At 40.3% G+C, this 16,468-nt stretch overlaps 1 protein-coding gene across 1 annotated transcript in view; it reads left to right on the top strand.

The window, feature by feature from the left end:
• SLC15A5 (solute carrier family 15 member 5) overlaps positions 1–16,468 on the top strand; it is a 105,578-nt gene that overhangs the window by 16,022 nt on the left and 73,088 nt on the right. Inside the window, exon 3 of the mRNA XM_007527623.2 lies at positions 10,284–10,453. Within this exon, the coding sequence (XP_007527685.2) occupies positions 10,284–10,453 (170 nt within the window). The remainder of the gene's footprint in view (positions 1–10,283; positions 10,454–16,468) is intronic.

Raw genomic sequence — 16,468 nt, 5'->3', positions numbered from 1 at the left:
CTGCAGGTGGGGGGAGGTGCTTGAACTTCCTACTATGTGCACTTAACCAGGTGCGCCACTGCCCTCCCCTATGTTTGGCTATTAGAAGTTTAAATTCTAAACTACAAGTGAACTTTTCTGAATAGCTCTTATCACAGTTTGTGCAAATGAACGTTCTTTGCCTGTATGTGCTTTAGAAACTAGTGACAGAATTGGACAGAGAACCTGCAAGGCATCCAGACAGCTGCAGAATCATGGCTCTGTCACTTTGAAATTTTATGGGCTTTGTCAAGTTCATTAAAAAATCTGAGCTGGGGGTAAAAATCGACCTGCCAGTGCCCATATTTAGCGAAGAAGCAATTACAGAAGCCAGACTTTCCACCTTCTGCACCCTACAATGATCCTGGGTCCATACTCCCAGAGGGACAAAGAATAGGGAAGCTATCAAGGGAGGGGATTGGATATGGAGCTCTGGGGGCGGGCATTGTGTGGAATTTTACCCCTCTTATCCTATGGTCTTGTCAATGTTTTCATTTTATAAAAAATAATAATAATAATAATAATAATAAATCTCAGGATCCTGGGTACCTCTCTCATCAAATAAAAATATCTTCTAGAGTTCTTGTACAGTTGATACATAAAGTTTCCTAACACACTATAGGCATTCAAATCTTAACAAATATCACTCCTATTATTAAACCATCATCTAAATCCTGGGGGGAAAGGAACCCATTTAAGAGGGAGCTATTAACAAAAAAGGGGGGTTCACCCACTAACTTATACTCTCTTCCTCCAAGTAAAATATACTCCTAGACACTTCAAGCCTAATTAAGGCAATGGATTTGAGTGGTATCTTTAAAAACAACATACCACTTGAATCTATAACCACTTGAAGACTGCATCCAGTTCTATTTTCAGCACAGATGTCAGATGTTCTTAGTTATAAGACCTTTAATGAGACGTGTCATTGAAACTATACCACCTAAAGCTTTCCAATGATCGTGTTAGATACTATAGACTGGAAGTCCGGGCATTGAAAGCACCACTTCTGAGTAGAGCTGCCAACTATAGGTGAGAAAACCACTCCCAGCCAAGATTACCATCTGGTACTGAATCTTCCTCAACTATATACCTCATTGAAAGAATAAAATTAACATCTCTGGAATCAAGAGGCATAATAATCTGCCAACATCCTTATGCCATTATCTAGATCAGAGCCTGGCTCTGTCTTCCTTCCTTCCTTCCTTCCTTCCTTCCTTCCTTCCTTCCTTCCTTCTTCTCTCTCTCTCTCTCTCTCTTTCTTACTCTCACCTCCAGGGTTATTGCTGAGGCTCAGTGCCTGCACCACAAATCCACTGCTCCTGGAGGCTATTTTTCCCCCCTTTTATTTTGCCCTTGTTGTTTTATTTGTTGAGATTATTGTTGTTGAGATTATTATTATAATGTTGTTGTTGAGATTATTATTATTGTTGTTATTGATGTCATTGTTGTTGGATAAGACAGAGAAAAATGGAGAGAGGAGAGGAAGACAGAGAGGGGGAGAGAAAGATAGACACCTGCAGACCTGCTTCACCGCTGTGAAGTGACCTCCCCTGCAAGTGGGGAGCCAGGGGCTCGAACCAGGGTCTTTACACCAGTCCTTGCACTTAGTGCCATGTGCACTTAACCCACTGCGCTACTGCCCGCCCCCCAGTGCATGGCTCTTTCAACAATTTCCTCCAATCTGAGGTGTGCAACTAAGAGTCACCACATTGGAGATCGTCTAGGTAAATATACCCGCACAGAATCTTTTCTGGAAGGAAAAAAAAGAAAAAGGTGGATAATGAAGTCTGTTCATGATCAACATTTAAAATTCTAGCATAATTAACCTCAGATCTTATTCCCATATTTCTTTACTTGCTTCACCTGATAATTTGTATTCCATCTGTATATCATTGTCTGTTGCTAATCGATTACCAGAGTGAATTATAGATAAGTTTGAGGCCCAAACAGAATACTGGTAAAATTCTTTTTAAAAAATGTTAGAGACTGACTTACATGATCCCAGAAATTCTGAATACCAGATTCTCAAATTAACCTACGTGATACCTATCGTATACTAAAATGTGCTGTTTTTACTACTTCACTCAATTTCATGTTTTTATATAGTAGGGGAAACACTAGAAATAAAAATGTTTTGTCCCACAGCATTTTTCTAGGAGCCAATAGTTTCTACTTTATTTTATTTTTCTTCTCCTTTTTCTTTTTTTTTTCTTTTTTTTTTAAATTTTTTATTTAAGAAAGGATTAGTGAACAAAAGCATAAGGTAGGAGGGGTACAACTCCACACAATTCCCAACACCCAATCCCCATAACCCACCCCCTCCCATGGTAGCTTTCCCATTCTCTATCCCTCTGGGAGCATGGACCCAGGGTCGTTGAGGGTTGCAGAAGGTAGAAGGTCTGGCTTCTGTAATTGCTTCCCCGCTGAACATGGGCGTTGACTGGTCGGTCCATACCCCCAGTCTGCCTCTCTCTTTCCCTAGTAGGGTGTGACTCTGGGGAAGCTGAGCTCCAGGACACATTGGTGGGGTCCTTTTTCTTTTTTTTCTTGATAAGACAGAGAGAAATTGAAAGGGGGAGGAGGGCTAGAGAAGGAGATAGACAAAGAGACACCTATAGTACTGCTTGTGAAGCTTCCCTACTGCAGGTGGGGGCCAGGGACTTGAACCCAGGTCCTTGTGCATTTTAACATGCACACTCACCAAGTAATAGTTTCTTGAATGTTGCTTGTGAGCAGTGACTCTCAATCCTAGATGTGCAAAAAAAAAAAAAATCACCTAAGGATATTTATCATCGACCCTATGATGAATATTGAAGATGAAATTCAAAGACTAGAAATTTGTCTAAATATGTATTTATATGAGAAAGAAAGAGAGAGGAAGGGGGAGGAGGAGGGGTGGGGAGAGGGAAAAGGAGAGGGACAGAGAGAAAACCAGAGCATCACTCTGGCACAGGCAATGCTCAGGATCAAATTCAGGACCTTATTGTTCCAAGTTAAATGCTTTATCCCCTGAGCTACCTCCCAGGCTACAGAAGTTTATTGCTTGTTTTATTTATTTATTTATTTATTTATTTATTTATTTATTTATGTAAGCAGCCTGAGTAGTCATGTTTGAGAACCACTGCTCTTGAACAGTGTTGCCTAACTCTAAGGATCACTTGAGAGTTTTTAAAAACAATATTTCCAAGGCTCCAACTTTCTAGCTCATAACTTTTGGGGAGCTTAGCTGGGGAATGTACAATTTAAACAAGTGCTTCAAAATGTTGAAAACAATTCCAGAGGGGCCAGGCGGCAGCACAGCTGGCTGAGTGCACAGGGATGCAGATTCAAGCCCCTGGTCCCCACCTGCAGGGGGGAAAGTTTCATGAGTGGTGAAGTACTGTTGCAGATATCTCTCTGTCTCTCTCATTCTCTATCTCCCCCCTCCCCACTCAACTTCTCTTTGTCTTTACCAATAATATATATATACATTTCCAGAGACATAAGGAGCAGATATTTTTTTAATTCTTTTTAAAAATTATCTTTATTTATTAGACAGCCAGAAATTGAGAGGAGAGGGAGAGAGAGAGATAGAGAGGGAGAGAGACAGAGAGACACCTGCAGCCCTGCTTCACCAGTTGCAAAGCTTTCCCCTTGCACGTGGGGGTCAGGGACATGAACCCAGATCCTTGAGCATTGTAACATGTGCACTCAACCAGGTATGCCATCACCTGGCCCCAGGGAGCAGACATTTCAAACGAGGTCCAGAGATAGCTCTGGAAACAAATGGAACCACATTGATGGACACATTTACTATGTGCCAAGTGACTTTAAGATTTTTGATGATTCACAATTTTCCATCAAACTTAGAAATTTACCAGATTGAAAGATTCTACATAATCCTTGAGGGCCTAATCCTGAGTTGCCTACTAATGAAAAGCCGATAAATAACTGGGGAAAAAAAATCACTAAAATCTCCTTTTTTGGTAAAGAGTGAAGGCCAAAGAGAAAAGAAGGGAGGAGAGACGCTTGTAGCACTGATCTAGTGCTCATAAAACTTTTCCCCCTGCAGGTAGAGAGAGGTGGGGATCAGAGGTTTGAATGTGGGTCCTTGCCCATGATAATGTGGGGGCTTTACATAGTAAGCCACTACCAGTCCTTATTTCCTGCCTTTTCTCTCTCCTCTCCTCTCCTCTCCTCTCCTCTCCTCTCCTCTCCTCTCCTCTCCTCTCCTCTCCTCTCCTCTCCTCTCCTCTCTCTCTCTCTCTTCTCCTCTCCTCTCCCCTCCCCTCCTCTCCTCTCCTCTCCTCTCCCCTTCCCCATGCCTTCCCTTCCCTTCCTTTCTCTTCCTTCCTTCCTTCCTTCCTTCCTTCCTTCCTTCCTTTCTTTTTTGCCTCCAGAGTTATTGCTGGGGCTCGGTGCCTGCACTATGAATCCACTGCTCCTGGTGGTCATCTTTTTTTTCCCATTGTTGTTGTTGCTGCTGCTGTTATTATTGTTAGATAGGACAGAGAAATTGAGAAAGGAGAGGAAGAGGGAGGAGGAGAGAAAGATAGACACCTGTAGATGTGCTTTACTGGCTGCAAGGCAACCTCCCTGCAGGTGGGGAGTCAGCGGCTTAAACCGGAATCCTTGCCCTGGTCCTTGTGCTTTGCACTATGTGCACTTAATCTGGTGTGCTACCGCTCAACCACCCTTCCTGCTTTTTAAGTCCTGTCAGTCTCTTTTAAATTTGGTAGATGCATGAGTGGGGGGTTATTTCATGAATAAACTATGATGGCTCAAAGTTCTTAAACTCCAGAAATGAGAAAAACTCTCAATAATATATAAACTCTCAATGTTGGAATGTTAGGAGAAGAACAATAAGAAAGGGAATAAAAGCAAGTCAAAAGAGTGGGAGTAGGGGAAGCAAAAGAGAATGAAACATCTCTCTGGTCTCTTAGTGAACAACACACCCTCTACTTTAATCCTGCTGCCTATTCACTGAACTCCATGGCCTTTCTTTGTCAAACGGCCTTTCCTTAAGCAAACTTAACATCACAGGTAAAAAGTAGTAACTGTAAGCTTTCCACCTGCTCCTTCTTTCTGCAAATTCGTGGTTGCCAGTACTTCAGTGAGCTAGTGGTTATGTTCAGGGGGGTAAAACCTGACAATAGTCACCCACCGTGAAATCACTCCCCAGCTGTTTCACTGACTCTTCTGAATAGTTCAAGAGTGTTCCATGGAAGAGCCACAGATACTGGTGGTCAACCTTAACATTATCAAATACAGCATAAAACATTCATTCTGAACTCTTTTTTTCCTTTTCTTTTGCCTTTAGGGTTATCACTAGGGCTCTGTGCTGAAACTATGAATCCACTGCTCTTGGAGGCCTTCTTAAAAAAAAAAAAAAAGGGGGAGTCGGGCTGTAGCGCAGCGGGTTAAGCGCAGGTGTCGCAAAGCACAAGGACCGGCATAAGGATCCCGGTTCGAACCCCGGCTCCCCACCTGCAGGGGAGTCGCTTCACAGGCAGTGAAGCAGATCTGCAGGTGTCTATCTTTCTCTCCTCCTCTCTGTCTTTCCCTCCTCTCTCCATTTCTCTCTGTCCTATCCAACAACAATAACAACAATAATAACTACAACAATAAAACAACAAGGGCAACAAAAGGGAATAAATAAATAAAATAAATTAAAAAAAGAAAGAAATTAAAGAAAATAGGGTAAGACAGAGAGAAATTGAGAGGAGAAGATAGAGACAGGATAGAGAAAGACAGATACCTGCTGACCTGCTTCACCACTTGTGAAGCAACCTCCCTGCAGGTAGGGAACCAGGGGCTCAAACCAGGATCCTTGCATGCGTAAGTCTTTGTGCTTGGTACTATGTGCATCTTATCCCCCCCCCCCATTTAAAGGGTACACTAATGCTGTGAAGATATGAACACTGACCTAGTCTCTTTCAATATGCTCTCAGGTTAGGAAAGACAATTTTAAATCACTTCTTTTAAAATAAAGTTAGAAACATGTTGAAATTGGCCAGTCAAAGGAATGAGAAAGTATTTGCTTAATTTCAAAATAGACTGAGGTGAATGTGTATTGCACAAAAGTAAAAGTCTCTGCGGTGGGTGGGTGGGGGAAAGTACAGGTCCTGGAAAAAGATGACAGAAGACCTAGTGGGGCTTGTATTATTATGTGGAAAACTGAGAAATATTATGCATGCACAAACTATTGTATTCACTGTCAAATGTAAAACATGAATCCCCCAATAAAGGAAAAAAATTAAAGTTCTAATGGATGGTTAGATTTTGCAGGCACAAGTTTCCCCCCACCCCTTTATTTGTATTCAATGCCACAGGATCATGCAGACAAAATAATGACAATAATAATAACCATTTCTATACACTCTGTTATTTGCAGTTCCCAGTCTATATTTAAAGGTAGACCAAAGCAACATATTTTTACTGCTGCTTTCAATTTCCCTTAATCACTGGTATTTGTTTTGCTTTAGTGCTTTGCTCTCTGACTTTCTGTGTGAAGGGTGCTTTATATATTCAATTTTCCAGTGAGCTATGAGATGAAAGGAGTCTAAATGGTGAGTCTGAACCCTGTGAATTTTTATTTCTTTATTTATTTAGTTGATACACGTACAATTTCACCCTTAATTATCTATGGTTGGCCCTGTCCATGGATCAACAAAGGCACATATAAAACATGCCCGTACTAGGTAATTCTTTCAGAAAATTACACAACCAAATAGGTTGGGTGGCATTTGTCAAAGTACATTTAGTACTTTATGTGAAATCTCTTCCTATACAAGGATAGTCCACACTATAATTCCTTGGCTCCTAACTACCTTTCACAAGATTTAAGTCTTGGAATACTTGTAATTTTCCTTGACCCTCTATAGAGCAATTCAGTTAACAGATTTTCTTAGCTATACTTAACACTGAAAAAAAAAAGTTTCCTAGAGATTGAAAGAGCTCTAACATTGCTAGCTACTCCTGTTTCTCAATTGTTACAGCCACAACTCAAGTGGGCAGGTTGCAACATTATGAAATAATGGCCTAGCGTAGAGGGACTCTATCCAGTTGTTTTAGAAGACTGTAACTCTGTACTTCACCTACATATGATACAGAGATTATTAGTGGGTTACAGTAAATCAGATTATTCAGTTTAGCCATGTTTGACATTTGATCACTTCTTTGGGCCAAATGACTAGCAGGTTTGTTTTCCTTTTGCATGCTATTGTTTACTAGAGTGATTTTTGATGAGAGGCTATGTTTCCCATGATTCAGTTATTTACTCCCCATTGATTGTGGACTTAGAATTGTGATAGACTCCCTCTCCCCCATGGAGACAAAAAGAGTAGAGAAAAATAAATAAATAAATAAATAAATAAATAAATAAATAAGGTGTGGCCATCAGCAAGTTTGACAATCTCTAAATAAGCAGACAAAATTAACAAGAGTGGAATGATTGGAGAATGACTATCTGCTTGAGGAGTTGAGAGAAGAGAAGCAGCATATTCAAGACAGCTCAGAATGAAAGTCAACAGATGGGGCATTAGACTTCGAAAAGGAGACAAGACAAGGCAAATTACATAAAAAGTTACAAGGACCAAAAATATGCAGGTATATTTACATGACAGTGAAGAAACTAGTCTAGTTAAATGCATGTCTCCTCTCCAAGGATATGTATCTATATGTATCATACCTATCTACTCTGTTCCCTTTCCTTTGTGGCCTAGTTCACTCTTAACTCTCTTCTAGACTTATAGTAGCCTGTAATCAGTCTCTTTACCAGCTCTAGTCACAATTTATACAGCCAGAAAAAAAGTTCCATTCAAAATCACATCATATTGGCACCCACCTTAGTTCCTTTTAAATCACAAGGTTTCCCAGTACACTGGAATGATCTCAAGCGATCACATACACATACATACACCCCAACAATATAATCCAAGAAGATTCTGAAAGATGAAACAGAGGGAAGCAAACTCAGCTTAGATACCTAGAATTTGAGTTAGGACAGTGTTGAGTTCCCTGGGTGGCTTTGGGCTCTGTCTGCCAGCAAAGGAGGTAATGCAAAAAGATGGGATCTGGAACTGACACCAGGCAAAAGCTAAGAATAGGAAGAAAACTATAGGGAAAAAATTGTTCCCTTTATCCAAAATGTGTGGAAATAGTAGCCTAACACAGAAGAAGCGGCTTAGACCACTGCTCTATTTCAACTAGACACTGAATAACTGCCTTCCTCCCACCTCTGCCCCATAGTTTTATCAGGGATGAATTCTCTCTCTCCCTCTCTCTCTCTCTCTCTCTCTCTCTCTCTCTCTCTCTCTCTCTCTCTCTCCCCCTCTCCCTCTCCCTCTCCCTCTCCCTCTCCCTCTCCCTCACCCACACCCTTACCCACACCCTCTCCCTCTCCCTCTCCCTCTCCCTCTCCCCCTCTTAAAGTGGGTGTTAATGGAGCCAAGAAAGGCACTGACCTTCTAGTGCCTGCCCAGCAGAAATAGGAGGTTCTTCTACTCACCCTCCTGGGCAGAGTGAACTGGACACACCAGGAGGCTGAGTCCCTGCCTCCAATCAGCAAGCGCACTGATGTGGGGTTAGGAGGCTGGGCTACAGTAACTTAATAGTCTACTCTTGCAGTCGAAAACCCCCTCTCCGCATCTCCTTACTGTGCTGGATCTCTTGAGAGATGAGAGAAACAATCCTGGTTAAAATTCAACTCTCCGCTCGTTTGAGTGTTGTGCTTTCACAACCAAATTGGTCTGCAGAGAAATGCAAAAGCACACTATGTTCACATGATGTCCATGATCAACTTCAGCAAGCTGCTTAGCACCGTCTAACATACAGTCAGTATCCACTCATGCTTTTTCTTCCTACTTTATGTGACTCTTTCTAAGCTCTCCCTTTATTCTCTAACCTGCAGTAAGTTATCCTTCCAATAAACAAGCTTTGCCCATTGATTCTGCTTCCCCCCACCTTTACAAGAAGGAAGGGAGGGAAGGAGGATGAATTAAATGATAAGAAATGCAAATAGGGTGACCCACAATGGGTGACATTCTTGACAGACTTGCCTGCTTGAGCGTAGATGAACCCCACAACCTGACGTTACCCAATAGAATACAGCAGACATCACAGGCTATACCCCTTGATTGTACTGTGCTCTATGGCTAAAGCAAAGGGACCACCAAAGTCATTAAGGACTCTAATCAGTTGATTTTAAACTAACCAAGGTGGAGAGCATCCTTATATCTAAGAAGGGAGGAGGAGGGGGAGGAGGAGAATGGGAAGGGGAAGGAGGAAGAGGAGGAGAAAGAGAGGAAGGGAAAAGGGAAAGGGGAAGAGGAGGAGAAGGAGAAGAAGGAGAAGGAGAAGGAGTAGGAGAAGGAGAAGGGGAAGGGGAAGGGGAAAGGGAAGGAGGAGGAGGGGGGAGAAGAAGAAACATAATAAATAGTATTTGTGAAGTCTTTCAACAAATATTCCACCATTTAATAACTTGTATTTACATAAACACACTAAACCAACAATCATAGCCTATTACCCAAAAGACAAGCATCAGGTGTTGGAGAACCTGTGGAGAGAAAGAAGATCTTATGTACTGGGAATGACACTGTAAATTGATGCAGTCATCATGGAAAGCAGAGTCCTCACAAAACTAAAGAACAGGGGCTGGGTGGTGGCACATCTGGCTGAGCACACATGTTACAGTGCACAAGGACCCAGGTTCAAGCCCCTGGTCCCCACTTGCAGGAGGAAAACTTCACAAGTGGTAAAGCAGGGCTGCATGTGCCTCAATTTTCTGGCTATTTCTATCCAACAAACAAATAAAGAAAATAAATAGTTAAAAAAAAGAACAGAAATTACATATGATCCAGTTATTCTACTTCTGGATATTTACTTGAAAAAAAAAAAACAGCTCACTTATTTAAAGGAATATATACACCCCATGTTCAGTGAAGAATTGTTGATCGTAGCCAAGAGATGGAAACGACCTTAGTAGCTTTCAACAAATTACTGAACAGCAATGTAGTTCAACAAATTATTGAACAGCAATGTAGTACATATGCATGCTACAAAAAGTAGAAAAAGAAACCCTGCCATTTGCAAGAACATGGATAAGCCTAGAAGGTATTAAATAAATTAGATGGGGGAGAAATAAACATCATACAATTTAACTCCTATGGAAACTACACAAACTAAAAAACTAAGATATATATATATATATGTATATATATACATATATATATATATGTATGTATACACATTACATATACTTTTTTTTTGTCTCTACACTGCAGGCTTTATTGGATCCTGAACCTAAATGCCACCATTGTCTTCCTGGGAATATCTTCCATACAGCACTCAGGTTCCTGGACCCTGGTCTTACTTTTTCCTTTCATTTCTACATGTATGACTCTGATAACTCTTTATATGGAGCATCGCCACCTGATTTATCAGCCAGAAAAATGTAAGTAAATCACACTTCGTAGTAGTCACTTGGGCTTTATTGTTTTCCTGACATATCTCTGTTTCTCTCTCCCTTTCTTCCATTCTTTCTCTTTCTTCCTATTTTATTATATAGGACAGAGAGAAATTAAGAATGGAGGGAGAAAAAAGAGAGGGCAAGAGAAAGATAGACACCTGCAGGCCTGTTTCAATGCTCTTAAAGTGTCCCCCTTGCAAGTGATGAGCAGGGGCTGGAACCAGGTCCTTGTGCTTGGTAATGTGCATTCAACCGAGTGTACTATAGCCTAGCCCTCAAATTCATTATATTTAAGCAACAGAATTTAGCATAGTCATTTTCTTTGGCCTAGATTTTGCTGAATGTACCCACCTGGTATCAACTAGGAGTTTATTCTCCTCTACTTTTCTTATGTTAATTGCCTGATAGGCCTAGATACTTAAGACAGATTGTATTTTGTGGGTAGAAGGGAATTTCTTCATTGATGGTGTTTTGCACTTCAACTAAAAGGCATACTATCTGATTATTTATAATTTTAAAAAATATTATTAATTTGTCATTGCTGGGGATTCTTCACTCCAGGCTGTGACATAGAGAGACAGAGGGGTACAAGGATAGAAGAACAAAGGGACAGAGAGAATGATATCACAATGCCAAAACTGTCTACAATGTCCAGTGCAGACCCAGGAATCTGGGTCAGGCTCATGGCAAAGTAGGCCCCCTCCCAGGTAAGCTAACTTGCCAGCCCTTATCTCTGTTATTTAACAGACTCAGTTGATGCATTTTGTCCAAATCTACTACCCCACTGGGAGATGCAAGAAAGTGACAATCTATATATCTTTCTCTTTTGTTAGCTGAAATGATTCTACAAGGAGAAAAATCTCCTTAACAACGATTTAATTAGGTACAGTTTACATAAGAAAAAGAAGATAAATGTCAAGTTCTTTCTTTCTGTTGTTAGAGTTTTCAGATTAATGAGCTGAGCTTCAAAATCTTTTGAAAGTGACCTATTAGCTGTTTTTATTTTTAAACTATTATTATTAATTCATGGAATTATATTTTTCACTGTGTTTCAGTCCACTGTAATTACTGATGCTCCAATGTCCCCACGTTTGGACAGAGAGAGCTTCTTAACATGCTGCCCACACCCTTTGATCAAACCTGTACTGCCTTTGCTTCCTTGATTGTTGGTTTAACAAAAATTGCTGTGATCATGATTTCCATTCCTGGATTTATTTATTTATTTTTTTAAATCAGAGAACCATGTACACTCAACTGGGTGCACCACCACTCAGTGCGCTATCTATCTATCTATCTATCTATCTATCTATCTATCTATCTATCTACCTATCTTCACAGTATGCCTTAGTGTAGAAAACAACTGTTTATTACCAGTCCTAGATCAATGGGGTTGTTTCTTTAATTTTGCCATGTTAAGTAGGTCCTACTGAATAACTCAGTGCATATATACTTCTCTTTGCATCCCACAAGCTTATCTTTAGGATAGATTCCCTAGGAGTAGGATAGTTAAATCAAAGAATAAATTCACAAATAATTGCCCTGTATAGTGTCAGTGCTATTGGTTGTGTCTGTGCCGTGTTTTATTTTTACCAAAGATGTTAAGAATGTCTTGTTTCCTCACAGTCGTCCCTAAATCTTGCTAAACCTTTGATTTCTGTCTGGTAGCTCAGTGAAGTTTTAGTTGACATGTCTCTTACTATGAGACAAGGTAGACATCTTTCCATTGCTATAGAACAATTTGCAAGTGTTGTGAACTACCTATTCATATATCTACTCTATCTTTTATTTTTTAAGTTTTATTTATTTATTTATTTATTATTGAATAGAGACAGAGAGAAATCGAGAGAGGAGGGGGAGATAGAGAGGGAGAGAGACATAGAGACACCTGCAGCCCTGCTTCACCACTACTTTCCCCCTGCATTTGGGGATACTCTATCTTTTCTAGTATGGACTTTCTCTTTCAATTTTTAGAAGATGCTTATATTACTGGGGAGAGTAAACCATTTTAAAAAATGTTTATTTATTTATTTATTCCCTTTTGTGTCCTTGTTTTTTGTTGTTGCTGTTATTGTAGTTATCTTGTTGTCATCATTGTTGGATAGGACAGACAGAAATGGAGAGAGGAGGGGAAGACAGAGAGAGGAGAGAAAGGTAGACACCTGCAGACCTGCTTCACCGCCTGTGAAGCGACTCCCCTGCAGGTGGGGAGACGGGGCTCGAACCGGGGCCTTATACCAGTCCTTGCACTTTGCGCTACGTGCACTTAACCTGCTGTGCTACCACCCGACTCCATAAACATTTTTCTATAGCAAAAAATTGCTCATATTATATTCTAGTTTTCATCTCTCTTAAAATAAGCATTGATTTATTTTCCATGGATAAGATCTTTTATATATATATATTCTGTTGCCTCCAGGATTATCGTTGGGACTCGGTGCCTGGACTACAAATACACTGCTCTTGTGGCCCTTTTTTTAAATTTTTCTTTTTGTAGGACAAAGAGAAATAGAGAGGTGAGGGGAAGACAGAGAGAAAGATAGACACCTGAAGACCTGCTTCACTGCTTGTCAGATGACACCCTCCCATCCTCCACACGTGGGGAGCTGGGGGCTCAAACTGGGGTCTTTGCATTTCATACTATGTGTGCTTAACCTGGTACACCACTCTCCAGCTCACTCCATGCATAAGATCTTTAAGTGTGCTTGTTTTGCCTTTAGGGGATAGGATTATAATCAACTTTATCAACCTCCTTTACTGAGTCTAGAATTTAATCATAGTGAAAGTTTTCCTAACTTCCAAATAAGTTCACTTATAAGATTCATACAGATTTCCTTTTGGCATTCATATTATTAATTGATATGCTTTTACCTTTAGCCTGGCACATTTGGAAACTAAATTGGAGGAGATTGTAAGAGAAAATTTTATTTAAATTATTTTCTGTTTCTATTTAATTATTTTCTATGTGACTATGAAATTGTCCAACTTACTAAAATGTCTAAACTCATTTGAACTGTCACCTTATTTGCATACAGTTACATGTATTTCTAGAGTTTCCATTCTGTTTTGTTTGTTTGTTTGTTTGTTTCTCTTTTACTAGACCACTGCTCAGCTCTGGCTTATGGTGGTGCAGAGGATTGAACCTGGGACTGGGGAGCCTCAAGCATGAGAGTCTCTTTCCATAACCATTATGCTATCTACCCAGTTTCCATTCTATTCCTTTGATCACTTTATCTATTCATTTATTTTAATACTGATCTTAATTTCTTTTTTTTAGTTATTTTTTAAAATTTATTTTATTTATTTACTCCCTTTTGTTGCCCTTGTTGTTTTATTGTTGTAGTTATTATTGTTGTTGTCGTTGTTGGATAGGACAGAGAGAAATGGAGAGAGGAGGGGAAGACAGAGAGGAGGAGAGAAAGATAGACACCTGCAGACCTGCTTCACCGCCTGTGAAGCGACTCCCCTGCAGGTGGGGAGCCGGGGTTCGAACCGGGATCCTTATGCCGGTCCTTGTGCTTTGCGCCACCTGCGCTTAACCCGCTGCGCTACAGCCCGACTCCCTGATCTTAATTTCTAATGTATTTTCCTTTTGCTAGTGCTCCTACCTCTATTAATGATCCAAATAATTTTGAAAGCAATTCAATAAGAGGCATACTTAAAAATTGAATACATTCTCTGATGTGACCTCATTATCACACATACATTTTCAGATTCAAGTTTTCTAACAATTCAGCATATATCCATTTGCTTCCCAGTCTTCTGTTTAAAAATATACCATTCATCTGAATGAACAAAAAATATTCTTCAAGTAATAAATATTAATATAATCAACCGTGTTGCTACTAGTGTACTGTAGTCATTATGTTACATAAGTTTAATACCTGAAAGGGTAACCTTTCTTAGGATGTTTACAACAAAAAATGTACTAGCTACAAGTTACATCATTATAAAAACTGTCTTCCAGTAGTTTACAAAATACTCTACACAATGAATATTTAGAGTTTTTATTTTTGTTCTGGTTTCTGTTCCAAGTTATTAGACTGCTCAACAATGATGAAGTAAAACTGTCTTCCCTCTATCAAAGTCTGTAATCCTGGGAGTCGGGCGGTAGCTGAGCAGGTTAAGCACAGGTGGCACAAAGCGCAAGGACAGGCATAAAGATCCTGGTTCAAGCCCCCAGCTCTCCACCTACAGAGGAGTCGCTTCATAGGCAGTGAAGCAGGTCTGCAGGTGTCTATCTTTCTCTTCCCTTCTCTGTTTTCCCCTCCTCTCTCCATTTCTCTCTGTCCTATCCAACAACAACGACATCAATAACAGCAACAATAATAACTACAACAATAAAAAAACATTGAAAAAAAAAGAATATGAAAAAAAAGTCTATAATCCTTATTTTGGATTTTTCCTTTCTGATGATTAAATTGGAAATCCTTCAAAGCTGTAATTCATAGCCATATATGAACTTAAAGAAGTGGGGTTTATTTATTTTCCCCATTGCTGCCCTTGTTGTTTTTCATTGTTGTTGTAGTTATTATTATTGATGTCATCTTTGCCGGATAGGACAGAGCGAAATGGAGAGAGGAGGGGAAGACAGAGAGGAGGAGAGAAAGATAGACACCTGCAGACCTGCTTCACCGCCTGTGAAGTGACTGTGAAGGCAGGTGGGGAGTCAGGGGCTTGAACTGGGATCCTTACGTCATGCTATCTTTTATTTTAAGGTAATTTTTCAAATGTGGACTATGCATTCCATTATTTTTATCTGTCAAGCATGACCTTCATTTGCATTTCTTCCCACTGCTTTAATTTTGAGAACTGGCAGGTAACCAAAGAAGAAAAAAATGTGCATCTACCATCTATAGCGCAAAGTAGGCTTTTATTATTATTATTACAATTACGTGGCAGAGATAGTCTTGATTATGTCAAGGTCAGAGAAGCAGATCATTGGAGCCAAGGATTTGAAGACAGAAAGAACAGAAGAATTGATTTCTAGTTTTTTTAATGTAGTACTAGCTAGAAGTTTTTTAAGAGCTCATCTGTTTTATTTTAAAATGTGCATGCCTAGTGTGTTTTGCAATGTGCATTTAAACCAGAGCTCCATTTAAACCAGAGCTCCAAAGGTCTCCATTGCCTTTCCATTCCTTTTTTCCTTTTTTTCTTTTTCTTTCTTTCATCTTCCCATTTCAGCTCCTGGTGCAGAAAGGACATTTTTTCCATTTTATTGGATAGGACAGGGAGAATTTCAGAGATGAGGGGAGATGTGGAGAGAGAAACACACTTGTAGATCTGCTTTGCCGCTTATGAAGTGACACCCCCCCCCTGCAGGTGGGAAGCTGGGGGCTCGAACCAGGTGAGGGTCCTTGTGTTTCTTTCTTTCTTTTTATTTTTTTTATTTTAAATTTTTTATTTAAGAAAGGATTAATGAACAAAAACATAAGGTAGGAGGGGTACAACTCCACACAATTCCCACCACCCAATCTCCATAACCCACCCCCTCCCATGATAGCTTTCCCATTCTCTAGCCCTCTGGGAGCATGGACCCAGGGTCGTTGAGGGTTGCAGAAGGTAGAAGGTCTGGCTTCTGTAATTGCTTCCCCACTGAACATGGGCGTTGACTGGTCAGTCCATACTCCCAGTCTGCCTCTCTCTTTTCCTAGTAAGGTGTGTCTCTGGGGAAGCTGAGCTCCAGGACACATTGGTGGGGTCTTCAATCCAGGGAAGCCTGGCCAGCATCCTGGTGGCATCTGGAACCTGGTGATTGAAAAGAGAGTTAACATACGAAGCCAAACAATTTGTTGAGCAATCATGGATCCCAAGCTTGGAATAGTGGAGAGGAAGTGTTAGAGAGGTACTCACTGCAAACTCTAGTGTACTTCTGCTTTCAGGTATATATTTTGCAGTAGTTTATGGATACGTGTGAACATAAGCTCTCTCTCACAGAAACTGGTGTATATCTAGGTTATGGGACTTTGTTAGAAAGTGAACTACCTGAGATGAAATTAGAGT

The sequence above is a fragment of the Erinaceus europaeus genome, chromosome 7 (assembly GCF_950295315.1).
Source record: "Erinaceus europaeus chromosome 7, mEriEur2.1, whole genome shotgun sequence".
NCBI classification, from domain to species: domain Eukaryota; kingdom Metazoa; phylum Chordata; class Mammalia; order Eulipotyphla; family Erinaceidae; genus Erinaceus; species Erinaceus europaeus.
The sequence above is the reverse complement of the archived record's forward strand: the minus strand, read 5'-3'. Positions and strand labels throughout refer to the sequence as shown.